This window comes from Sceloporus occidentalis, unplaced genomic scaffold (assembly GCF_023333645.1).
Source record: "Sceloporus occidentalis isolate IW3139 unplaced genomic scaffold, rSceOcc1.0.p SCAF_5, whole genome shotgun sequence".
Lineage (NCBI taxonomy): Eukaryota > Metazoa > Chordata > Lepidosauria > Squamata > Phrynosomatidae > Sceloporus > Sceloporus occidentalis.
The window spans coordinates 158,957,481-158,985,185 of record NW_028316985.1 but is presented as its reverse complement, the minus strand read 5'-3'; the positions used below and the strand labels follow the sequence as shown (position 1 = coordinate 158,985,185).

Below are 27,705 nucleotides of genomic sequence, written 5' to 3'. Positions count from 1 at the left end.
ATTATTACATTTAATTCTTTAAATAACTTCTTAGATTATTTTTCCTAAACCTCATTGTGTTTGTTACACACCTATCTAGCATTTTCTAAGTGAGAAACCAGCTGAGATTAACATGTGCTGTATCTTGCTGGTGTATATAGTATATAGTGCATCCATATCAAAGCTCTGTTTTAATGTCACAAGTCAAAGTTCAGATAATAACTTTAGCTGTCTGTATGGGTGACTTTAGCTTTCTAGTCCATGCCCCCCACTGGTTTACAGTTTTTGTGCTTCTGTGTTTTTACTAAAGTTTCTGGCATTCTTAAAAGTGATACAGAATGAAAGTTGTTGCAAGGATCTTAATTAGACTTTTTAGCTGTGACTGCTGGAAATGCTTTTAAAAGTGTATGGAAGTAGCATTACAGTCAGAAGACGCAAACTGAAATATTTTCTTAATTGTTTTTAGATTTGCAACAGGGAGTTACACATCTATAAAGTCTGTATTAGTGGAAGTCTTCTCCCTGCCTATATTCAGTCCATGTCTGGTTCCATCATTATTGCTTTTAAAATAGGATGAAATCCATCCTTTTGTTTGCTTTTTTAAAATGTCATGTTTGTGTGCATAGTTTAACTGTACACAGTTTCTGAAAGCATCTCCTCCCTCAGGTTAAGGGATATTTAAGCAGTGTTTTCCATTGGGTTGAAACGATATGTGTCTGCATCAGATTCCAGAGTGCATATTGTATTCATCCTATGGCTGGTCTGAGAAATATAGCCTAAGAAGTGTCAGTCCTCTGACTGCAGCATCCCTAGATGAAATAGTAATCATGGCTGAATTAGCTCAGATATTTATAATGCTAGTTCATGGTAGTTCAACCTTGCAATGACATTGTTTTTTATCATATTCACGCTTTTCCCTATCAGACGCATGAGTTCCTCTCCTGTCTTGTATTGTGACCCCCGCCCCCCCTTGGTCACATGTGTTTTATTTTGGTCTCTCTCCCCTTCCTTCTTTATGTGTTAAGTGGTCATTGCATCCTAGCGGAGGAGGAATAGAATCCTTCCTGCCACCCTTCCATCCCCATTCTGCTTGTCAGTACTTTTGTATAACTGTTATATTTCCTAGTTCTCACTGTAGTTTCCTGATGAGCCAACACAGTATTACAAAAGTTGTCGCTGTGGAGGAGAAAGCCAATGTAGGGAAGAAACGTGATTTGCTTTGCTTTCTGGAAGCAGTTTTACTTTCCATTGGCAACCAGGTTAATACTGAAGCTGTGTTAAGAGTTTCCAATCCTTTCCCTAAGAACTGCTTAAGATTTCTGAAGTTTCAGTCCTCCTTGTAATGTTACAGATGCAGATATATTACAATTATAATTTTAAAAAGAAGGAAAAGAGACAACAGAGAGTTAGAGTGCTGCAAAAGGTTTAGGGCTCTCATACCCAATACGTAATTATATACCTAGTGAAAATGTAACAGGGCTCTAGTTGTATGTTGCAGACAGTTGGTCATGTGATGACTTCACATATAAGGAAAAACAGTTGTGCAGTGAATAGGTATGACCTGCATGCATTTTCCATTCTTTTATTTTAAGCTGATTCATACAGAGAAACAGATTGAATACAGGCAAGAAGTAGGCAAAGGTGAAATCTGATTCCTCTTGGACGATGGTAGTAAAAGTTTTGTTCTTGTTTTCTGTGGGTCTGCTTGTTCCTCTGCTGGCCAGAGATGAAGACCCTGGGGGCCAAATTCTATAGATGCCCTTCCCAACTTTGATTTACTACCATTGATTGTGTAGATTTCACCCCCTCCCCATTCTGAAAGGCTAAAGTCCCATTCCTAAGGTTTAGTTTTGTAAGAACTTTAAATTAAAACATTCTGGCATTTTTGGTCTTGTCCCTGGTTCCATCTATTACTTTGCTGTGGTCTCAAGGATTTTTCAAATATTGAATTTGGCTCTTAGATTGAAAAGGGTTCCTCACCTTTGTCATAAAGGAAACATCTTTTTCCTTATCTTTTTAAAGGTGAGTTCTTTAAATTGTCTATAAGGAATACTGTTATGTAATGTTTCTATTGAATAATAGATGTATTTCATCTGTGCACAAAATACTATTTTTGTTTTTTAGCATCCCAAATATTTTGAGTTATACAGTAACAGTATTGCCAGAGCTATATAGTAACATTGCCAGGATCCCCCACCCCCAAAACACACTGTAATTAAAAGTCATGGTTTCTATTCATTTATATCTTTTCTGACACCTGTTTTCATTATTAATCACTGTAATTAAACATGAAGTATTTAGGAAGCTGGCAAAGTTATACCCCTTCAGTAAAATTGCACCTAAATAATATGGCAATAGTGAGAAAACCAGCTCTTCATATTTTTTTTAAATGCTCTGTGCCATAGATTTGGGCTTTTTCTGGTTGAAATAAATGTGTTCTTTCTGCTAACAGGAAAAATATTGGGAAGGTGATCCTTCTGAGAGTTTGGTGTAATATCTTCTGCCTTTGCACCATTTTGGCACCACTGCTCCATCACTATGCTATATGGGTTAACAATGTGACTTAAGTTATTACTGTCCTTCACAGATTTTGTAATGTAGGTGAAATCTGTTGAGTCTCTTATATGAGGCAACAATCATATAGCAATGGTTAACCTGTGGTCTGTGGACCACAAAGTTGAGGTGGGGTCATGATGCCCTCATAGGAGTTCTCAAAGGATCGAAGACTGCTCAGCCCTCCTCCTCCCTACAGTGGATTGGCCAGGTGACAGGACTCAAAGCAAAAGCAGACTGGCTGGCTGGGCCTGCACATTGCCTGTCATGTGGCTGCTCCGCCGTGGGGAGGATGTGGGCTGAGCAACTATGTGCCTCTGCAGTCTGTCTGCTGGTGCAGTTGGGGTGCCCCTGGCACCCAATAACCTGTTCTGGATGTGAAAGTTTTCTGGTCAGGCCAGGAAAAGGGGACGGCAGTGGCAGCCATAGACTCCAACATTTCACCAGAGGGAAATTCAGGTCACAGCAGTGGAAGGGAAGGAAGGACAAGGCAAGCAGCAGTGTGCCAGGCAGGAACTTTCAGAGCATCGGGCCACGTGGAGCACTGTGCCCCCCATCCACTTAGGTTGCCACTATTGCCCTCTGGTTCCCTAGTTAACCAAGAAAAGGGAGAAAGAGAACTGGGAGGGAGGGAGGGATATCTCTGGGTTTTTACCATCACCCAATTCATGGTTCTTTGCAAATTCATATTGTTTGTGCGCTCTCCCTTTTGAGTTGGTTTTACTACTGTGAAAAAGATATCACCACCCACCCCAACTTGGAAAGAAAGAGAAAAGTGTCTCTGGAGTGTGATATGGCCCAACTCTGACCTGCTGAGGGCAGAATTCCACTGCCTGCACCAGCAGTGTGCAAGGTGGGACAGGTGACATGCAGTATACAAAAGACAGGAAAAATATGTCATGACGTGTGTGTGTGTGTGTGTGTGTGAGAGAGAGAGAGAGAGAGAGAGACTGAGCTGGGCCAGAGTTCACAAAGGGCCCAGCTGCCTCTTCCCCTTCTTTCGCCTTATTTTGCATTTCTCAGGGCTTTAAACTTCATGAATATTGGTATTGTACTCTGCTTTGAGTGATACCTCTTTCCTTTCGTCTCTACCTTCAGGCAGAGGGGGGGAGGGAATCTAGTTGCCTCCTTGAGCTCCTGTGGCCAGTGACAGCAACATCCTCCTCTTCCTTCCTCTTCCCTTCTCCATGCAAGGCCTGAAGTGAAGTAGAATCTCCCTGCCACTCCATCTATGCTTTATGAAGAGTTGGGAGGCAACTAAAACTGGATCCCTCCCTCCTCTGATGGTTTCCATTCCAGGGAGCTGTGGAATAGCTGCCGTCCTGGGTGTGTGTGTGTGTGTGAGAGAGAGAGACATCAACCCTAGTGATGCTAGGCCATGTATGTAAGGATGCTTGGTATTAGATGCTCTTGGTATATGCCATTGTGTATACCACAAATGAGGAAGGTACAGCATACGGACCACACTCGACCCTCAGATCTGTTTTTTGTGGCTTCTGGGTACTGTCCTGTTGGGTAATGTCCTTTCCTGGACATAAACAGCCCAGTGAGAGCTGAAAACATGGTAAGATTGCCCCATTACTCTGTAGGGGCTCCAGGAAGAAAATCTGGTTGAAAAAACATTCAGACATGAGAAGTGATAGGGTAGCCCAGAAAGGTCCGCTGTATGCCCCCTCCCCCATGTGGTTTCCTGATGCCCTTGCTATGTATATGAATTTTTGAAATACATAATGAAATACTGAAAATGTGTGAAGAAGCCATAAGGTTGTTGCTAGTGGACAATTAAGAAGATCTTGTGTAATGTTAGTCTGGAGGAGCTTGAACCTTAATTTAGATCTAGCTTTCATGAACAAAAACATAGTTTAAATAAACACACTCTATCTTAGTTTAGGCATAAGGACAATTCAAAGTTAATTGCAAATAAAAGCAAATGTTTTCACTTTCCTCTTCCTGGTCACACTGAAAGAAAACAGAGGAGTGGGAGTGCATGAAACCAAGGCTCATTCATGTAGAACTAATCTGTAACTTGGTGTTATGTTCAAACATAGGCATTACATAGGAGCTCTACGTGAGAACAAAAAGAGTGTCTTACTGAATCATACAAAGTAGTCCCTTCTCCAGTATTATTTGAAGAAAAAAATCTCAGTAATTTGTAAAGGATGAGGTTAACCACTGGAAATGAGACAGTGGCCCATAGATAGAGTACAGCCAAAGCCGCTACTGAATCAGGCCACTGGTCAAGCATACTTTTATATATGCTGATTGTCAGTGATTCTTCGGTGTTGTTAGAAGGTTTTTCGCAGCCTTATGTGGAAAAGCCAGACATTGAAACAGACCTTTTGCTTGCAAAACATGTTCAGCTGATAAGTTATCCTTGCCCAACCTTGCATAAGGCATTTTGTTAGGCATGCTACAGGTTAAAATTGAGTAATACTGTTTTAAAGGTCGTGTGTATATCAGCTTCATTTTATTTGTATTTTGATAATGCAGTTGTAATGATTTATTAAATTATTGTTTATATCACAAACCATAGTTTAACAATGTACAGTTTATTCATTCTTTGTCCTAAAGGACCTTCATCACTTTTAAGGAAGTAGTCCTGAAGATAATTTTTGTATAATTTTTGATATTATACTAAAGACAGTACAGAACAGAAATTAAGGAAGTTTCTCATATAAGTATTTTAACTGGTAGTAAAAAATTTATTAAGATATAAAATTGCCACATATAAGATATGATTGGGGAAGGTAGAATATCGTAAGATATGATAGGGGAAGGTAGAATAATCACCCAGATGCAAAAATGTCCACACAAGGCAACAGGATGTTAAGGAGATTTTAGCACTTGATGTGCTGGGTTTCTCTAGAGCTACATTTTCCAGTCTGTGCTCCTTGGAATCCTTAGGGCTCAGCAAGTCAAGGTTTGGAACCGCTGGGGTTGGGAACCCCAGTGGTTCCAAACCTGTGCACCGTGGGGTTCTTAGGGCTTCATGAGTCAAAAAGGTTGGAACCCCTGCTTCAGAGGGTTTTTTAAAAAAAATTGTTAAGGGCAATTCAAATGTATGTTTTCTATCCTGAGCTCTGGAAATGGTTCATGATCAGTTGTTGAGCTAAATTCGTCCTAATTTATACAAATTCCTCGTTTTGTCATTTTTGGTTATGATATGAAATTTTGAAATATTTCAGATGTCTGCTTTGAATAGGTAATGTAAGATGTTTGTGAGTGAATACTTCATCTAAATTTACTAAACACTGCATTCTAGGATTTCTTTGTTCAGGCAGTGTTTTCTAATAATTTATTTTCATAATTGCTCAATTGAGTGGTGCTTTGGGACACAGAATAGCAGGGCTGGCTTTCTCTAGGTCTTCTTGTTTCCTCTAGTAAGTGTGGTAATAAGGGCTATACTAATACATGGCCATTGCCACTAAGTATAGGTAAGGAATTGAAAGCATGTAGCCAAGCAGCAAAGAGGAGACAAGCTAAAAGATGGTCAACTGTTTATTAGTGTTTAAAAAGCCCAACACATTTTGGCCACACTAGGCCTTCCTCAGGGGCTGAAAACAAATATAAATACACTTAAGACATATTATATAAAAAGAGAGGACAATACTCATCAACACTGCCACGAAGTGACACATGAAGGAAGTGGAGAATAAAAGAGTAGCACATCTCTCTCTCTTTTTTTCCCATTCTTCCTATATCCTGTGGAATCAGTGGAGGCTGTTCTATTCTGTATGTGGCAGATACTGCTACTTCTGGCAGGTATTGTTTGTGCATTGAGTGGGCCTGGGGCCAGGAATACTTAGTACAAGCTCTGTGTTAGTCTATCATGGATATGCTTACTGCATGCTTAAAACATTCCCCCACTGCTCTCTTTATCCCTTTTTAGACATATGGCTAGAATTTTGACATATTAGTGGTCATGGAGGAGATCTGACAGGACGTTTTCAAATGAATTCTGTGCTGCATACCAGCTTAATGGAAGTATTTGCTCCTTTTCTCAACCATAATGGTTCTACCCTTAAAAGTGGTATATCTTTGTAACATTTTGGTTATGGGACCAGGATGTTATTACCATGCTGGGATCTTGATATTCATGTTTTGATATTCTGTTGATATGGGTACATGGACATGAACTAAAATTACGTTTGGTATGTTCTCATCCAATTTAAAAATTCAGTTAGATAAATCTATTGATTGATTAAAAATAAATTGGAAATACCTACATGTAAAACATGTATCAGTTAAAAATGCATAATTTTAGGATCTTGTAATTTTTAATAAATCTGGACAGGCATATATAATTGGAAATATATTTAAACTGTAGCCATCTTTTCCCAAAAAGGTGGTAGCATTAATAAATTTCATTTTATCCACTACCGTTGGTATTTTACTGTGTATTTTCCAAATTAGATATCCATGCCTCTTTTTCTATGTATGATGGTCCCAAAGTATTGGGAAATAGTCATTGATTCTTCTACATATTTAATTCCAGCAGCTGAACAAGAAAAGCTTGAGACATTAAAACTCAGTTATGTTTGTGTTTGTGAGCTTTGTTTATCTGAAACAAAGCTTGGTATTAGGCACCACTGGTTACTGCCAGCTGGGTCCTCACACTATATAGTCACAGCTGTGCATTTAACATTTCAGCCTGTGAAGAATAGCTAATTAGAAAACGAAGGAGAACAAAGATGACATAGTAATATAAGTACAATGCCACATCTGTCTGGTATTCATTTATTTTTATTTTTTGATAAATACCAAAATGGCTAAAGCAGTAATCCTGACTGCACAGAGAACTTCAGCAAAACCTATTCACATACTTAATATTTTCTTTCCTACTTTCCAATCTCACATAGGGTTAACTTCAGTTCATATGTTTTCATTTAATGTCCTTGTAAAAAATTATCCTGTTACACTGGAACGTTGTTGGTGGTGTTGCTGTGGTGGTTGTTTTTAGAAAACGTGTAGTTGACATTTAGATTTAAAACATGGTTATTCTGATACTTGGAGGAAAGATATATGTAGATACCTCATAAATTTTCTTTCTGTTTTATCAGTGCAGTGTTCTGATCCAAACTGCAAGGTCTTATGTAGTGTAATTGTGCCACCATCAATTTGTTTTACCCAGCTATATTAAGCACTCAAGTTAGGTCGGTATGATTTGGATTTCAGAATTACCATATGGACTTTAATTAAAGTGATTTTTGTGGACTTGGAGCCTGCAGTAACATGTATATGCCCCTCTTTGCTCTGATGTCTTTTTAGGACCAATTTGGATTCTTGAGGGCATGGTTTCTGATGGACTGAAAAAATATATAGCATATATAAAAGTGTCACTGCTCCCCCCACAAGTGAAGCTAGTAGCAAGAACGGTAGAAAGTGTAAACATATGAAGCTGAATTCAAAGACATAGTCGTATTAGTCTGTAGAATGGTCTATAGAGAGATCTTGTAGCACCTTTGAGACTAACTAAAGAAAGAAATTGGCAGCATGAGCTTTTGTAGACTAGTCAACACCGAATGCATCTGAGGAAGTAGACTTAAATCTACAAAAGCTCATGCTGCCAACTTCTTCAGTTAGTCTCAAAGATGCTACATGATGTCATGACATAAGAAGTTGTCATTATTGTTATTACAATTACAAATCATAGTTAAAAAGTAACAGCATACAAAAATTTAAAAAATCAAATAAACTATTGTAAAATTTGAAACCGGTTAAAACAAAAACAACAGGTGAAAGTCCAGCACATTAAATAGTGGGCCCTTCTTATCCGCAAGGATTACTGTAGGTTCTCCTCACTCACTGAGCCCTGTTGATGGGGAAAAATACAAAACCTGAAGCCCTGTGTGTGATGATGTGTGTGCCTGTGTCAGCATCCATGGATAATCCATGGATTGCTAGCTTGCTGCTGTGGTGAGTCCACTTTACAAGTCCTGTTTCCCCTAAAAAATCAATTCTCAAAGGTCTATGAAAATAATAAGTAATAAGTTTTTTTACTTGCTTGCAGAAGGATAATAAGGAAGGAAGGTGTCAGTCAAGCCTCTCTGGGAAAGGAGTTCCAGAAGCGTCCACTGAGAAGGCCCTCTGCTGCTATCCTCTCTGGGAATGGTAGAACAGAGAGCAGTTCCTAATAAACAATAGGATCTTTTTGGTCATTCCTCATTGTTTATCCCTGGTACTAGGATCTGATACTGAGAATACTACTACTGTATATGGAGGTTTCATTAAATTATAATGTTGAACAAATATTGGATAGTCTAACTTCCATAGATTTACTGAACCGTTTAAAAAGATAGTTTAATTTATTGAAGCCCTTAGGTTAATTATGCCTTTAGGGCAGCCTGGGTCTGAAGGGAAATTATTTTTCTGTTGCTAATGGTTTGGAATTTTATTACCTGTCCTTTATTGCCCTTTGTTCCTGGTCTCCAAATGACCAAGAAAGAGAGTCACCCCCGCCTGCACTGGTATTGGTCAAGACCTATTTAACTTACAACAGAAGTGGGACAAAATGTAGGCCTGTGTCTCTAATGTCATCACTTTTCTTCATCTTAACATCTTTGCCTGATAAAGAAGCCAGCGAAGCTTTGAACTCTTACATAATGTATTTTCTGCACTTGACCAATAAAAGTATCACTTTTCTATGGATTTTATTTTTTTGTTTTATTTCCTGTTCCTGTTTATCTGCCATCCCAGTGGTTGTATCTTTGTAGTCTTTGAAGGATGATTAAGATATTATTAAGATGGTTTTAGACAGGCAGGGTCTACGGGTGAATACAATTACAATAGCTTCAGGAAGAATATATTTCTGATTCTTTTTCCATAGCCTCATTTCCTTCACAGTCATATATATTGTATGTTTGTGGATAGATTGTTGGCTTTGGCCATGCCACTTTTATTGTTGTCAAGTCAAAATGAGAATTTAAACGTGTACTGTCTAAACTTCATCCAGGAAGTTACATCTTTGGTTGAAAGCCTCTGATTTTTTTCTTTGATAAATTCCACTCAGCATATGAAACAGAACCCTCTTCATGTATAACCCACCTCTTAGGATATAAATCTAAATTCACCAGTGATCAAATATGTACACGTCTTTTCAAAATTTCCTTCATATGTCTGCTCCAGTTCAAAATTCCATTTGTCCCATGCAACGTGAGGTATTTTCTTTCTGCCATTAGCCCAATGTCACCAGATAATCTGTGTGGAAGCATTATCTTGTAGCTAACATATTGTCTGCTTTTGTTTAAAAATCTATGATAATTATATTCATACTGTACTTTAAGTTTTGAGAATTTTAAAGTGATAATGTTGGTGTATAATTTGAACACCCAGCAGTCAAATCCAAAATGCATTTCTGTAGTTGTATAGTTGTGCTGCCACATTTAGGAGAAGAGTATTGAGGACCATTGTTGAGAGACCTTGTAGCACCTTTGAGACTAGCTGAAAGACAGAAGTTGGCAGCATGAGCTTTCGTAGACTTAAGTCTACTTCCTCAGATGCAAGTAGACTTAAGTCTATGAAAGCTCATTCTGTCAACTTCTTTCTTTCAGCTAGTCTCAAAGCTGCTACAAAATCTCTCTACATACTGATTCTACAAACTAACACAGTTGTATTTTTGAGGACCTTTGTTGTTTGTTAATTACTGCTTACCTCTTTTTAGTGACTTTTGATTTAGTATGGAAGATACTAGAAGTAGGTAACCTATGTCTTCTGTCCTATTGCCTTGGCCATCTCTTCCTGTTAATCTCTTTACATCTTCAATCAAATGACCGAAACACATTGGAGATTCGTAGATGTTCTGTCTATCCCATAGCATTTTCTGTTAGCTCTTGGTACAGCCAGAGACTTTGAATACCAATTCTCACTGTTGTTTTATTTTAACTTAATATAAAATTAGAAAGAACAGAAACAAAATCAGAGACTTTGCAATCAGTCTGAGTGCACCCTATATTGAACTGAGCTAAGTTGCATCTATACTTGTGACATTGAAATCTTGCAACCAAATGGTATGCCTGACTATGGCTTTGGTTGGTGCTATGAGGCCAGGAATCATCATGGAATGTTCCAAGTGGACAGTTTATTCCAAGGTAGCATGAAATTAAACTGAGTCCTTCCAGTCCAATGCCCCAGAACTTTTTTCCTCTGGCTTGAAAAGTGTGAATTGTGAAATGGTCCCTCCTCTAATCTAGCAAAGAGAAGATATATTTGTGGGATTGAAGAAAGATGCCTGTAGAAGAGCTAGATGTGGATGGCGGTATAGTTAGTGCCAGGTGAAACATATAGCTGTGGACTATCTCTAAGATTTTCATTAGTTGTGAAAATTACCTGTGTTCATATGTGATAATTGAGGTATCTTTTACCTTGCACAAAAAAACCCCTACTTGCATTGTTCAAAGCACTGAAAAGTTAAAAATGCTCTGTAACAATTTCCTAAAGTCTGGTATTATCACCATATTGCAAACTACAAATAAGAGGCTGAGAGAGTGGCTTGCTGAAAGCTACCTAGTGAATTCATGATATGCTGACAAACATGAAACCAGGGCCTTCCAGGTTATAGTTGATGAGTCTAATTAGTGTGCTGTATCGGCTTACAAGGAAAGCTAACACTACAAAACTTAATAGCTAAACATCATCATTTATACAGCAAAAAAGGGCAGCCTCCACTATTGCTGCATTTCTCTTGTAATGTTTTCAGTCTTGCAACCATCTTCAACATGAACTTTATTTCCAAATTACTGGCTGCAATCACTGTGGCAAAATTGCTGCTTCTTTCTTACTACATTTTTGAAATCAGGCTATAATAGATGGTGGGAATTACGCATCCTCCAGGTGTTGATTAATTGAAATTCTCATTGTTTTTCAACATTTCCTATGCTGCATTCTAACAACATCTGGAGAGTTCCATTATAATGTCTATAAACACTTTCGTTGATCTGTCTTCAACAAAAAATTTATTGCAATGTGGATTTCCCGTAGTTTTCTAATAGAATATTTCTAGTAAAGACGTTTTGTCTGCTAGCTTTGACAGCACGTTTTTTTATTTCCCTAGGATCTCCAAACCTGGGTGGATGGTGCTAATGAAAATGGCTTTGTACTTGTTTCGTTTGGAGCAGGAGTGAAATACTTGTCAGAAGAGATAGCAAGCAAATTGGCACATGCTCTGGCAAGACTTCCTCAGAGAGTTATTTGGAGGTAAGTCTAATAGTGCAAGAGTTATTTGTAATAAATTTAAGGCAGAACATGGGAAGTTTTATTTTCCATTAAGGCCCATTAGTCTATGGAAACAGTCAATTTTACTCTGGTGGGAAAGGTGGATGGAGCCAGAGGCAAAGGTGGGCAGATCTAGCCACCTTTCTTGCTCTGACATATCTTTTCATTTTTTCTGTTAATGTTTCTGACCTTGTGCAGCGTCTTTGAAATAGATCACAAAATCGTGGGCAAAAAGGAAGCATGCTAACCATCCTCTGCCAGTCAAGATTTGTTAAAGGGCATTGAAGGTATAGTGGCCTTTTCTGCCTCTTCACCTGCCAGATGGAGCTGGTTCTAAGCTGGAGGAGAATCGAGGAGACTTAAGTCTTGCCTACAAGGCATTAGGATCTTCAACTCCTTAGCAACTGTGTGTAAACAAAAGATATGTAAATTTGCAGTGGTACCCAATATTTCCTCACTTTACTAAGAGCATGTCATGCTCTTATCCGGGGTATAGGAACATGCACCTTACTTACAACTTTGGAGCTAACAGAACATGCCAACAACAGAGGCTTGATGAAATTTAGCTCTGGGTTCGATGTAGACCAGAGGATGCCCCCATCTGGTTTAAAGCATGTTCAGCTGTCTGAATCTTGGTAAGAGAGGCAGCCAGAATATATTTTTCAAAGAGGTACTGATGTTAGTCTCTTGCAGCATAAAAAGGAGGCAGGTAGGAGGAGAAAAAATAAATAAATGTGGCAGCACTTTTAAGATTAGAGGCTTTTATTTTAGTATGAGCTTTCATGGATAGCCAGAAAATATGTGATGTTGGCAATTAGCTATACAAGGAGTTCTCTGGCCATGTTATCTACCACCTGCTTTAGTCAGGAGAATTATTCGTTTCAGTTCAAAATAGATTAAAAGGAAGTAGATCAAGATAACAATGGTCTAAAACACACTGCAGAAATAATCTGGTTTGAGGCCTTTTTAATTGCTCTGGTGCAGTGCTAGGGAATCCTGGGAATTGTAGTTTATTGTGGCCCCAGAGCTCTCTGACAGAGAAGGCCAAATGTCTCACAAAATTACAGTTCCCAGAATTCTCTAGCACCAAGCCAGGGAAGTTGAAGTGGTCTCAAACTGGATTGTTTCTGCAGTGTGGTTTGGAGCAATATCAAGCAAAAACTATGGAATTCTTTCATTTAAATCCCAACATCCTTTTGTATTACCACCACATGCCAGTTTTCTTCCTAAGGAATTAGTTAATGTGTTCTACATTGTGTTTTGGCTTTATATCCATAATTAGTGTAGTTCATTTCATTACCTTGGTTTTCATATCTTTTCCTAGCACAGCTATATATTGTATATTCTCATATATAAGTCTAGGTAACCTGGGTCAACTTATCCAGGGACAAAGTAAGTATTGTACTTTAACTCATATTGAAATAGAAACCATCCCCTTCTCTGAGTGTAGTCTGTCCTGAGAGAAGCTAAAAGAAGCACCAACACCATCTACTCTTTCCACTGTGGCACAACTTCTGGACTTTTTGAATGCCTTGGTGATAAAATAGTGGCTGCAGTGGCTCTTTGTTGCTTTGCTTCAAAGGAGCACCGAGAGAGTAGAAAGGGTCTGTGTTCCTCCCAGGATGTATTACATTTTCAATTTTTGCCACTCTGCTTAGAGAAAGGGATGATTCTTTTTCCGATAATACAGTGGACCCTTGTTATACGCTGGGGTTTGGTTCCAAGATCCCCCGTGTATAACAAAATCCGTGTATGTTCAAGTCCCATTAAATATAATGGCATAGCAAAATGATGTCCCTTATAAAAAATGGAATATCAAGGTAAATTTATACTTTTTTGGAACATTTTCAAACTGTGTATGCTGGAACCTGTGTATAAAAAAATCCGTGTATAAGAAGGGCCGACTGTAATTAATATTGTGACTTAGCTCTTCCTTCATATCATTTCTGACACGAGAGTGTTTTCTAGACCCTCCCACACTTCTTTGCCTCACACACACATCACACCATTTACTGTTCATCCATCAAGCCTTTCATGTGAACCCAAACAATTATTCCTGCCATAATTTTATAAGTTCTTTGGTATTGTTTTCCTTTCCTTCATCCTTTACATCCTTGGTTACAACCTTTACATGCCCCCAGGTTTTACTCTTGCCTTATCCACAGGTTAACCTTGGCCTTAAATAATGATATGTGAGGTCAGTTTATACGCAAGTGTATTGGTCATTTTATTATACATTCCTTTGGACAGTAAAAAAAAGCACCTCACAAATTGATAGGTAAATTAATGCCCTAATTAGAATATTGTTTGAAATTGCTTTATCTTGTGTTTTAGGTTTTCAGGGAAAAAACCAAGGAATTTAGGTAACAATACAAAACTCATAGAATGGTTACCACAAAATGACTTGTTAGGTGAGTAGTACTGGAAGTGGAATTTTAGATTGATATTGTATGATATTAAGCATTATATTCTATTTAATTACTTGGTGTAACAGTGACTGCAAACAATATTACAGCTGAATTCTTAGGCCAGTTGAATCATTGGTTTCCAGTAAGCAGATTTCTGTCACCAATTTCTGTGATAGATTGCATCAAGCAGTTACAGCCTGATTTTGCACCTAAAAACAAATGTGAATTATTCACAAATATGAAACAAATGTGAATTATTTGTTGCTATTCTTTTTTTAAGCTTAAGAACCTTAGTAGTGCTGTGTTGTTAAGAAGGCAGACACCCCCTTTTTTGCTATAAAATGTAATGTTGAAATATTTTCTATGTACATCAGTGTAATATTTAACATGATTAGTGAATTAGTGATTAGTGAATGATTAATGAAACACGGACTATATTATTGCTTCTTAGATAGCATTGCAACAGATTACCTTTGTGTTGCATCTAGCTACACCCTTTTCTGGCATCATTAGAGAAACTGAAGTAGCTGATTTGTTATTGCCAACATTTAGAATCAAGGAGACAGATCTTTGATCTCATTTGTAGTTTAAATGCAGGCGGATAAAGGGTTTGGCAAGAAATGGCTTGGTTTCTCTGTTGCCTTTAAGCAGTGAAAGGTTTTCTAAATTATCTGCAAGAGAAAGGCAGAAGGCGGCCAATGGGAGATGGGAAAATCATTATTCTAATGTTAAGTTGTATGTGTATTTCTGTTTCTGATATCTAATACTTTTTTATATTTTATGATAGATGAAAACCTTTCTTCTGTGTACCTCTCTTTTTACTTCTATAGGTCATTCCAATATTAAGGCTTTCCTTAGTCATGGTGGCCTGAACAGCATTTTTGAAACCATGTACCATGGTGTACCTGTGGTGGGAATTCCTCTTTTTGGTGACCATTATGACACCATGACACGAGTGCAGGCCAAAGGCATGGGGATATTACTAAATTGGAAGACACTTACTGAGGACGAATTATATAATGCACTGGTAAAAGTTATTAATGATCCCAGGTAAGATTTTTTTCATTTCCAGACTTTCACTGATATACAAACATAAATTTATGAACTCTGTAGCCATTCATCTCATTGCCTAACCAACATAAAATAATATTTGATGATGATAAATTATTTGTTGGAATGGCGTAATGTAAAATACCTGTTTTGTTCTACTGTTCCACAGCTACAGACGACAGGCTCAGAAACTATCTGAAATTCATAAAGACCAACCAAGTCATCCTGTTGATCGAACAGTCTACTGGATTAATTACATCCTTCGTCATAATGGAGCACAGCATTTACGTGCTGCTGTTTACACAGTCTCTTTATATCAGTATTTCTTATTGGATATTGCTATTGTTATACTGCTTGGTACTGCCTTATTCTGCTACATTTTGGCCAGGATAGCAAAATTCATCTGCAAGCAAAGCAAACATCTTTGGTCCACTAATGAACAAACTACCATTAATGGACATTATCAAAATGGGATTCCAAACGGCAAGTATAGAAGAAATGGCCACATTAAACATGAAAAAAAGGTGAAATGAGCCAACTACCCAATGTACATTAGCAATGAATCAATTCCATAATTGAATTTTATAGCTGTAACTTAGTCTAACACCTACTTAAAGTAAAACAATAAACAGTTCTAATGCTCCCCTACAGTATGTAATTTTATGCAATTAAATTCTGCAGAACTAAGGAAAATCTTTAGAAAAACAAAGCACAACCTAAAATGCAAAATATATTTTATTCTTAATACTGATTCAGAAAGGCACTGAAGTTTTTTTAGAAGCCTTAATTCTCCAAAGTATTTCAGTAAGTATATTTATGATTTCCATTAGTGAATCTAAATGTGTGCGTCCCAGATAAAGGCAATTTTTCCTTTTACTTGCAAAAGCTCTTCCCTTTCTCATATTCTCATTGATATTTTAGCAAAGAGATTTTTGTTTTATTTATCGAAGGTTCAATGTTATCTGACAATGAAGTTAATTGATGTCACTTTTGCGGTGTTGAGTATGGAACAGTAGACAAGTATAAATGCAGCCATAAAAATCATATTCTTACAAGATACTGAAGAATATGATCAAAATACCATACTTTTGATATTCTACTTAATTCTGCCTTTTTCTTCCATTTCTTTAGAGAAAAGGAAATTGCACAAGAATACCGTAAGCTGTAATTTTATATTTATGTATATTTCAGTTTCATTCTTTATCTTTCCCCACATCCATAATTTGCGACATTTTAAAGATGTTTTATTCTAATAATTAAAAGGGCTGTGTGGATAGAATAGATAGATTTATTTAAAAAAATGAAGCAGATTGAGAGAGAAATCTGTCCTGGGCTCTTTGGAAAAGGATTTTCTTTGTCCCTTGAGCAATGCAGAGTCAAACCATTTTGGAAATTTGTTATAAAGTTGAATGTCGTTGCTATTATATTATTATAATTAAGTCCTGCCCCCAAACCACAGTGGTTTAGAGGTTCACTTAGTTCTGTCTGTGTTCCCTATGAAAGTCTGGGCCACACAATCCATGTTACATAGTTGCCAACATCAATCCTTTGAATCAAATGAGGCTATCCTTTTGGTCAGTTACTGCTGTCTTTGTAGAGGTTTGATATCATGCATGACATTAAACCTAGAAAACGAATTAGAAAATTTACTTCTGCTCACACTCATAGCATCCTTTTATGCACAACACTCTTTCAATCACTGTGATTAATACAGGACTTTTCTGGTTTTAAACAGAGAATGTGATTCCAGGGCATTGAAAAAAATATTGGGACTGTCCTGATAAACCAGTGTTGGCAACTATGAGTTCATTAATTTCCATGTCATTCTGTTTACTTGGAATTTGCACTGCACATGTTGTAAGTGTAGACTTTTATTTATTTTCTGTTTCAAATCCCATGTCTGACAGTGGTAGGGGAAAAAGTATAGCGAGTATTGTTTTACTAACATAGGAAGAGTTCTGAAAAACAACACAATACTAAAATCCTCTTCGTACACAGTGACATGATATTTCATTATTATCCCATCAGGAGCCTCTATCTTATAGCAATAAAGTAGCATTGCAAATAAATTTCTAATATTCGGTACAGGCAATTGTACTGCTTTCCAGATACTTGAAAAAATTGTATTATCAATAAGCCTGTTAGCTTTATCTTTTTACAATCCTATCAGTATGTGGTAACTAAAGGAACTCAAAGAGGCAATGAGTGGTGGGAGAGTGACAGGACCTAGAGTGTATGAATGAGTTGGTTTCAATGTTTTTCATATTAAAGAAGGTACACAAGCACTGACCGGATGATTAAGAATAATTTAATCTCCACTGTGATACAATTTAAGCAATAAACATGGATTTAATATAGAAACATGTTGTTGGAATCAAATCTTTATTCGAACACACTTGTGTGCTTATGCATTTGCCTACATCCCATATACAGTACGTACAAATATATCTCTTGATTCCCTCTTTGTCTCCCTATTTTTGTTTGTATTCTCTGTTTTGATGCTATCTTACCTGTTCTCTCTTTTCTTTACATAAAAAATTAAGTAGAAGGACATAGAAGAGAAGCAGAATGTCTTGAGGCTTATAGTAGAAAACATCTATCTGCCTGTTAATCCTCCACTAATTAATAAAATGGGGATAACTTTTAAAATCGCAAATTCAGTAATTCTTTGTTTCTAGTACACATATAGCTGTTTCTTTTTCACACTGTGAGCAATTTTGAATAGTATCAATTGGCAAGATCTTGTGTTAGCAGGCAGGTATGTATCTTGTTGTTACATCTTTGCTGCTATATTTTCCAGTGCTTCCTGCACCAAAAAACTCCCCATATAAATAGTGCCACCCACACAACACAGCCATTTCCATGTTGTCAGAGAGCCGGGGGATGAGGGGAACTGTGTCAAACTGTTCTTTTGTAGCTGGATGCACTGCAAAAAGCATCTGCAGACACTTTCAAGGGTCCTTGAGTGTTCTCTGCAGATGATGTCTTTGCCATGCAGCCAGTTACCAGAAAATAGGTGGATGCTTCCATGCTCACATCTCTGCTCTCTCACAACATGGAAATGGCTGTGCTGCTTATAGGGCAAATGGGACATTTTATTTATTTTATGGTTGGAACAGACCTCAGGCCTGCACAACAATCATAAAAGTGAATTGTAATGACGTAAATCAAAATTGTGCCACTGTAATTAACTAACAAGGTGTTAGTTAAAATTAGTTGGAAAATAGTACCTTTAGTGATGCTTATTGTATGATGTAACCCCCTACCTGTTGCTGTTGTGCTTTCCAAGTGTGGTTAGAGTGGACCTTTGCATTGATGGAGAAAACCCATCAGTAAGCTCCCAGCTGTGCTGCTGTGCCATTAGTCCTCAGGTTCAATATGTTCCTTCTGCAGCAGTTCCAACATTGAACAGTGGCATGTTGTCAATCTCCCTCTCTCCCCTCCCCTTCACTATTTCCAAACAGGCTGGTTTTCTTTTCTTTCTTTTTCACTTTCTTTTCTTTCAACTTTGATTCACTAAATTGCCTTGCCATAACTCCAGAATTGTGTTAGAAATAATTTTTAAAAACCCAGAAGGCATGCTGGATACGGCAGGGAAGCAGAATTAAGGGGGAGTGTCGAAGAGGGCACGAGGGACCATTCATGCCAGAAACAGCCCTAGTCACACTATCCTGGAGATGTGCTATAATGAAACTCCTAAACCAGTATGTTTGCATTTTCATTCTCTAATGCAGTTGTGGAAAGAATGAGGCTAATGTGATAAAGTTGTTGGTTTGTATGAGGACGGTTTCTTTATCAAGACTCCAGAGCAAGAAGAATTAAGAGTTTGGGTTTTTAAACTCTCACACATTCTTCAGTTCTCATCTTAAACAGGTCAGCCAGCAAGTATTTTAATAATAATTGAAATAATGTATATATTACACTATATTAGGCGTTCTCTTCTAAGGGTCTGGATGAAGATCAAACCAAAGTGGTGTAATACTATACCAAAATGGACATTTAAAATGAAGCTTTCTTCAGTAGAGTACAAATAGGGAGAGATGGATGGGTGACATATGAAGGTCTAATTGATACGGGTCAGAAAGAAATAAAAATAAAATTACAATTACAGTTGGAAGGATGCGGTTGTACTTGGTTTACATACAGACAAATACGAGAAAGATTTCTAATGGATGTTAGAATAAATACTATCGGTGAAACAGACCCAGAATTAGAGAAAATAATTAAATCGGATAATAACCACTTGATCAGGAAATTTTACAAAATGTTGTTAAAATTGGAACTTGAAGATGACCAAAAACCACATATGATAAAATGGGCCCAGGATCTTTGTCAAAATATAGAATTAGCCAAATGGGGAAAAACATGGTCAAAATGGTTAAAATTTACACTAAATTATAACCTGAAAGAATTTTTTTACAAAATGCAATTTCTTTGGTACCTCACACCTTATAAATTGGCTAAAATGTCTAAAAATGCCAAAAACAAGTGTTGGAAACATGAGAAAGAAATTGGTACCTTCCACCACATGTGGTGGAAATGTGGGCTTTCAAAAAATATTGGAATGAAATTCAAGACGTAATAGAAATCATCTTAAACAACAAGATTGACAAAAATCCAAAATTGTATCTATTAAATATAGTGACAGACAAAAAACTGTAACAAAGATATGGCAAACTAATATTTTATATGGTAACTGCTGCCAGAATGTTATACACTTACAGATGGAAAGATAATAAAACTCCGAATGTAAATGACTGGTTATTGAAATTGTACGATATTATAGAAATAGATAAACTGACATATTTATTAAGAAAAAAATATTTGGAAACTTTCAAAAGAGAATGGGAACCCTTGGTAGAATACTTAAAGGTTAAGTGGAGGGGAGGGACTATGTTATAGGTCTAGAATGAATTTAAATATATGGGTAATTATATGGTATAAGATATAAATACTGAAAAGAAAAGTTTATAATCATGCGGTAGATATAAGTAACATATTTATTTTAGCAATATTAGTTATTATTTCTTCTTTAATCATTCAATACTGGAGAACTAGAAAAAAATAATCAAATGTCAGAATGAACTAAAAAGAAAAAGGAAGGACACAATAGGATTTAGTAATGAATAAGGTTTTTTGTGTTTTATTATGCTTGAATATTTGTTTTTAATTTTGTATAGAAAATTTACCTGGAGAATTGTCCATGCTTCTCTACACTGGTACAATGCTTTGATTGTATTTGCATATTTATACCTTGACATTGTCCCCCCCCCCCCCCACAAAAGCATGTTTAGTACTGTATCCAGGTGTTATGAAAAGTGGGTGTAATAAATATAGGATGAGGAGGACGGCACTAATCTCACTCTGTTATGGATTCCATCATCCTTTAAACATGGAAGATCAGATTGTGGAATAGAACCTCCTTTGTTAACCAAAGTGCACAATAATTAATCAGAATACTGATTTCCAACAGATCTGGACTGTAGAGAAAGCATCTACACATGGAGAATGCTTTCCTGTTCAGATGATCAACCCTTATATGTAAAGTGTATGGAAATACATAGAAAGGAGATGGGGTCTTCAGATTTTTACCTGCTTCCCATAATGCCTGAATAGGACTCATATAATATTCTGTTGTAAGACATACCAGTCCTGAATACAAACTTAATTTGTACACAAGACTTATCAGTTGCTTTTCTAAATCTAGGCCAGCTGTAATCATGCCAAATTTTCTTCAGCAGTATATTCATGATAAAACATTGTTACCTTTCTCTCTTGTAGCACCACTCCTAGTTCCTGCGCTTAATGATGTACTGATATTCATGTTATTTATTTATTAAAATATTTATATTCTGTCCAAACTCAATTCAAACAGTTTTTTAAAAAATCAGAATTTAAAATGATAAAATAATGTAAAGAGTAATGTAAAATTGTTAAATTTTGAACAGGTTTAAACAGTATCCATGTACATTTGTTTGGAAGGACGGTGGGGGGGGGGGGGGAGGCAATTGGAATCCAAAGGTTTTAGTAAAAAGGTTTTAACTTGTGTTGGAATGAAATAATCATCATCACCAGTCATACCTCCATGAGAAGGATATTCCACAAATGGAGCACCATAGTAGTGATGCTCTTTTCCTATATTAGGATGTATTGCTCTCAGAAGTGGGAGACACAGATGAGCCCTTCCCCCAGACCTCAGTCAAGTATGTATAAGAAGAGAGGTTCCTTCAAGTTATCAAGATCCCAAGCTGTGTAGCATTTTAAATTCAAATTTGAAGTGTCTTGACTGTCTGTGCAATTCCTTTAAAACCAGTGCTATGTGATTTCTATCCAGCATTTCAGCCAACAGTTTCATAACTCTATTGTACTAGCTGAAGCTTTCAAGTCATCTTTAAGAGTGGTACCATATAGAGGGCATTATGTTAGTCTCATTAGGAAGCGAACAGTGCAAAAACTGTTGTGTTAGGGTATCACTGTTCAGGAACGGCTAAACAGTGACAGTGGACCAGTACCCACTTGTCCCAAGAGTCTCCAATGACAAAGCTGGATCAAAGAGTACTCTTTAACATAGTTGCTGCTTTAGCTTCCTCCCTTAGAGGAAGCCATTCAAGTTTTACCCAATTCTTAGACCAGACACTGAATCGATAGAACCTTCATCTTATTGGGATTCAGCTTCATATGTTTGGCTCATCCAGTCTATTACATCATCCAGGCATTGGTCTGGGATCTGTACAGCCATAGCTGACATTGATGAGCTAGTGCCCAGGAAAAGTTACAGCATATAACCAAGGCTCTTCACTGTGATTATAGCTGAGCAGTGTAAAATCGTGGCAACTTCACTACTGACAAAGTATTCTTGTTGCTATTTGATAATGCTTTGTGATCTATGCCACCTACACTCTAGCTGTCAACCAGCCTATTTCATTGTCCATAGATTGTCAGTTTACCAAGCTGAATTATGGATTCTGCAGTAATGAAGTGGGTCCTTACCAACAATTGTATAAATGGACCTTTCCATCTCATGATACTGTAATGAAACCATGTTTTCATCCATATCTCCAGCCCTATCAGCTGGAAAAAGCACTATGAAGCATTCAAGAATCCTTTAGAATCTATACATCTCTGGTGGAAACCACTTTAATTTTTCCCTCAACCTTACAGGGAGAGTCCACTACTGCCAATTCAAATATTGTTGAGCTCCCCTTTATCATATTTCACACACTCAAACTTTAAAACACACACACACACACACACACACACACACACACACACACACACACACCAGTTCTAGGCTCTGTCCTGCTAAGAATGTGTCAGGTCAACAATCTACTGAGACAGCACAATGCTTGTCATAGTAACCCTGAAGACTCAAGCTCCTCTGTAAGTACTACCTTGATGTGGATGTTGAAGTCCCACAGCACCATCATCCAGCACCACCTCTAAGTCCACCTTGCCCAACTGAAGAAAGGACTTTTGGGCAGCAAGGTGGTCAGTTCACCAGCAGCACCATTGTTCTGCCCAGGAAATATAAAAAACCTCAAAACTGATTCAAGATTTGATATATTTTCTTATGGGAAAGATGGCATCCTTATAGATAACAGCAACTCCTCCCTCCGACTCTCAAATCGGAGAGTGAGTTTTGTAGCTACTGTCCAAGTGGACAAAACTGGATAGGACCACTGCTGACCTAACACCCACACTATCATTGCAGTGCCTGTTAGGTAAGCATCTTCATCCACAATCAAGTCATGATTGATTGTTTTATCAACACAGAATTTACATCAAAACTCTTAAGCGAGGTAAGTCCAAAGGTGGTTTCTGCTTAGCTAAATCCAGTTTCTAAAAGCCAAAATTAAATATTTGTTTAGGGATGTATCTAATAGAGTATTACTGATCAAATATTTATTATTCCATTTATAACCTGACTGTGATGTCCTGCCAGGACTGATTGAATTTCCCCCTGCATTTTCTTTCGAGTTGGTTCAGGCCATAGAATATTTTAGTGTAGGAAAGTTCTTTGTATTAGTTGTGAGAGGAGCTGTAGGATTCCCCTGCATTATTTCCAGGTTTGGTTTGCCCTTTCCCAGCATGCTCTGTTGTAGCTGGAAGCCTTTAGTTGGGAGCAGTCTTTGGTGTGAGCAGGCAGAGAGCTGTCTTTTGGTGGCAAACAGGCCCAGACAGCCGGAAAGGGCATTTCTTACACCTCAGCCAAATTAGTTACCAACAACAGGTGAATAAAGAATTCAGGAGCTGAAAGACCCTGCACTAGCTCCATTGAGGAGAGCAAACCAACATCAGACCCAGAAAGATGACATCTGGAAGATTGCTGAAACTGTAAAGTACCTTTTGTTTAGAGCTGGGGAGGAGAAAAATCTTTATTTTGTCCTTTAAATTAAATTTCCCCCCTTTTGAACTTTACATTCAGCTTCAGAGCCTTTTTTGGGTAGAAGGGTTTGATCTCACCAGGGTACCGGCATTGCACACCCAAACCTGCCACCACCTTTATTTATTTTTTTATTAAAGATGATATTGTTTAATAATACATAAAACACAACCAATAATACACATAACTTAATTGACAGAACCCAAACCTGCCACCACCTTTAGTTGGCACACTGACTGTCCTTTAAGAGGTTCAGGGGAGTATACATTTTACTAAACCTTGGCAGTGGGCAGGTCTGAGAATTAGTGAGTGACCTAAGATAATTCAGGCCTGAAGCAGATGGGCCAAAAAATGCCACCTTTGAGCCTATCTGGCTGTTCACACCCCTAGATTGGGCTAAAAAAAATGCTGCGGCCGCGTAAGGCACTACAAAAGACTGCAAAAGAAGCACTCCTTGCTGGCGATCCATTGTGGACTGCAGCGGCCACTGGCCTAGGGACTGTGGTGTCTTGTCACCATGCTCCTGTGCTGCTCAGGCCATGCTTGCAGTTGGATCTGCCAGAGGCTCATCTACTTGAGGCCTTGGCGAGTTTTGTACTTGGGAAGGATTTGAATTTCACCCTTTCCGGTCCTAGTGTGGTAACTGAACCTAGTCTTTTCCACCCTCTAAGTATGTTACATTGCAGGTATGGAGACGGTGGAAATAGTTGGTGGAAATAGACCTTGGCACAAACCCAGAGGCCAGCTTTGTCCCCAGAGCTACTCTGGAAGCAATATTACAGGGGCCAAAGACATAACTAGCAACATCAGAGGTATATTTAGTTGTTCATCCAATGTGATGTGGGCCAGCAGTGCACCTCTATACTCTGCAGTGGTCAAACAAGATGGATGCTATGCAGGAGGATAAATGGACATAAATCTGACATTGAAAATGTCAGTACCCCAAAACTAGTTGCAGAACATTCAAACCTTCTTGGACATGAATTATGGGATTTAAAGATTACAGTCCTTGAACAAGGAGATTACAAAGGAAGACTAGAAGGAAAAAAAAGCCGAACCAAATTATATTTACAAATTCCAATCAATGAACAGGTATGAGCAAAGACAAGGTTCTGCGGGCCTATCCATTTGATCTGCTATAACTGATTCTAAAGAACACCCCCACTTCCAACTCAATAGTATGGGAACAGATGATGATTGGATATTTTAATGATTGGTGGCAGTATTGCTGACTGTTTTATTGTTTGTATTTTTAGATAACATTGCATTTACATTTTATTTTTTCCCCTGTAATCCCGCCTTGATCTGCAGGGAGAGGCGGGAAATATAAATAACATTTATTATTATTATTATTATTATTATTATTATTATTATTATTATTATTGGCTTCATGGCACACTACATATATTTATGTAAGAGTCCTCACTACTGTAACAAAGAGAGTCTTCCCAGAGGAGGTTTTGAACCCTAGGAAATTGACGTTTGGTTAGCAGATCTGTTGCACTCACATGTCAACACTTAACTGACCACTGTAAAGATCAGACTGTATAATAATAATAATAATAATAGTAATAATAATAGTTTATTTCTATCCCACTTTTCCAATTCAGATCAAAGCAGCATACAAATCCAGATAAAATTACAATAATCAATAAAACAGATAAAACAAGATATAAAACTAATACTCGAGTAGCTGAGTAGGGGAATCCAGAAAAACATAGCCAGAGTCGTTACCAAATAGAGGGGGAAAACCAAAGTCGCATCTCATGGGGGGAAAGCTTGGAAAAGAAGGTCTTGAGATTCTTCTTAAACAAGTCCAAAGATGTGGTGGAGAGGAGCTCATCAGGGAGATTATTCCATATTCTCGGGGCCGAGATTGAAAAGGCCCGTTGCGAGGTCCTCACATAACGCGCAGTTGGGACCTCCAGCAGGCTTTTCCCTGCAGACCTGAGTGTGCGGGGCAGATTATATGGGGGGAGGCGGTCCTCCAAGTACCCTGGGCCCAAGCCATATCAACTTGCTCCATCCTTTGAAAATTTAGGGCAAATGTCATGATGTTAATTCTTCTAGCAACTATTACATTCTATCCCACTCCTACTACTGTGTAAATATACTTTATAGCTGAGCATTTATTATATTTCTGTATAAAAACATGAGCTCTGATATCCATAAAAGCTCATGCAAAAATAAAACCAGTTAGTATTAAGTGTACTGCTAGAATCCTTTTAGTTTCCGTGTACCATACAAGGTGTTGATGACCTTTAAAGCCCTTCATGGCTTGGGTTCATCCTATCTGCGGAATTTCCTTTTTCCGTATAATCCGCCTAGCACACTTAGGTCATCTGGAAAAAATTTACTGCCGCCAACAAAGACCAGGCTGGTCACGGTTACCCAGAGGGCCTTTTCCTCTGCCACTCCCAAATTATGGAGTGGCCTGCTGGAGGAGATGCGGCGTATTACCAACCTTGACAGTTTTAAAAAGGCTGTCATGACAGATCTCTTCCGACAGGCCATCCCAGAATAATTGACTCAGTCGCCCCACTGATGTGGAGCATCCTATTGACTATCCCTTGACTGTCCTATTTTTCTTTTAGCAATCATTTTAAGGATTTTAATTGTATTTGTTATACTTATTGGTATGTTGTACTTATTGTTGATTTGGGTTTAAGGAGGGAGATTGTGGGATTTAACTGTTGTTTTGTATGGATTTTACTGATGTAAAATGCCTCAATCTTGTTGGAGAGGTAGGGTAGAAATAATAATAATGATAATGATAATAATAAATAATTTACTTTCCTCTTCCTATCCTTCTTTTTATCTTGCCTCCAGATGTGTGTCTCCACTTGCTGTCTTTAAAGCAAGTGAGACTGAGGCTGACTGAACCCAAGGCTTCTAATGTAATTTATTTTGTGAGCAAGTTCTGGTTACAGTCCTCAAATTATGTGGGGAAGGTACGATGGATTCTACAGTGAAATCCACAAATCCTACACTGATCTCCTAAACCTATTGCTAAACAAGTCAACTGTACTTCAGCAGTCAGTAGATGTGGGGACTGGACTCCCTCTGTGTATGATGTAATTCCCTGAATTATTATTTTGAATACCCATCACTGGTGAGGGAACTGTGATACTACTGCTATCATCACTATGGTATTGTGCAATATTAGGGTTTAAGAAAGCAAGACTGGGACCTCAGTAATGAGGCTTACCAGTCATCCTAAATACTTGCATTATTTCTTTTATCAGCCTTCACCAGCTGGTGTCTTGCAGATATTTTGACTACAGCTCTAAGAATTCTTGACTATTAGTCAATTGGGTTGATGACAACTGAAGTCCAAAACATGGTCAAGTTAGGGAAGGTTGCCAAATTGGGGAAGGCTGGTCTAGACAGCCAAACTCACCTCTTTTTCTTACTGTATGCAACCAAGTGCCAGTAGCAATGATTTACAGCAAGAAACTATTGCTCACTAACAGAATAAATATTATTTTAATCCTCCTCTCTTCAACAAAATGCACAGACAGAATTTTGTTTAATTGTGTCTTGCTCACAGGAGGCTCAATGATTCAGTGAGGTCCTAGCAACAGTTGAGGAATGGGACAGTTTTGTCTTCTGCTTTCTGTGATGCTATTCCTATAAAGCAGAAGATGTAGCATTCCAGTTCTTCCTTGGATGATGGTGGAGGCCAATGTGTGCTTCCCTTCTGCTTTTCAGTTGCATGACAAGATAATGCATAATGATACCAGTTTATGTTTGTGTAGAATGACTCATTGTGATACTAGGCATCATAAACGTACTGTCCATGTTCCAAAGGTTTACATTAATTGTGTGTACTTAAGGTCACTTTCCTGATTCTTGAGCATTAGATTCACCCTGTCACGTTGCAAATTACTTTTGAAATGGAGGGAGTTTTCAAAGTCAGCTTGTCTTATCAGGTGAGTTGGTAAAGGGAAATTCATGAAAACTTCACTGGGCATGTGGCACCAAGCTCAACACTGTTGAGAATATTTATTTTAATTCACTCATTATGCATTGTATACTATTTCTGGTTATGACTGGAGTTTAGCAAGGTCCCTCAAATGGAGTTAACATTGTTGATGATGATGATGATGATAATAATAATAA

The 27,705-nt window shown here is 37.8% G+C and overlaps 1 protein-coding gene across 8 annotated transcripts in view; it reads left to right on the top strand.

Annotated features, from left to right (window-relative positions):
* Positions 1–17,594, top strand: part of UGT8 (UDP glycosyltransferase 8) — a 51,314-nt gene extending 33,720 nt beyond the window's left edge. For all 8 annotated transcript variants that reach the window (XM_089525904.1, XM_089525900.1, XM_089525906.1 and 5 more), the window contains 4 exons: positions 11,582–11,724; positions 14,077–14,153; positions 14,981–15,200; positions 15,370–17,594. In XM_089525904.1, the coding sequence (XP_089382030.1) occupies positions 11,582–11,724; positions 14,077–14,153; positions 14,981–15,200; positions 15,370–15,733 (804 nt within the window). In that variant the 3' untranslated portion in view covers positions 15,734–17,594. The remainder of the gene's footprint in view (positions 1–11,581; positions 11,725–14,076; positions 14,154–14,980; positions 15,201–15,369) is intronic.
* Positions 17,595–27,705: the final 10,111 nt, after the last annotated feature.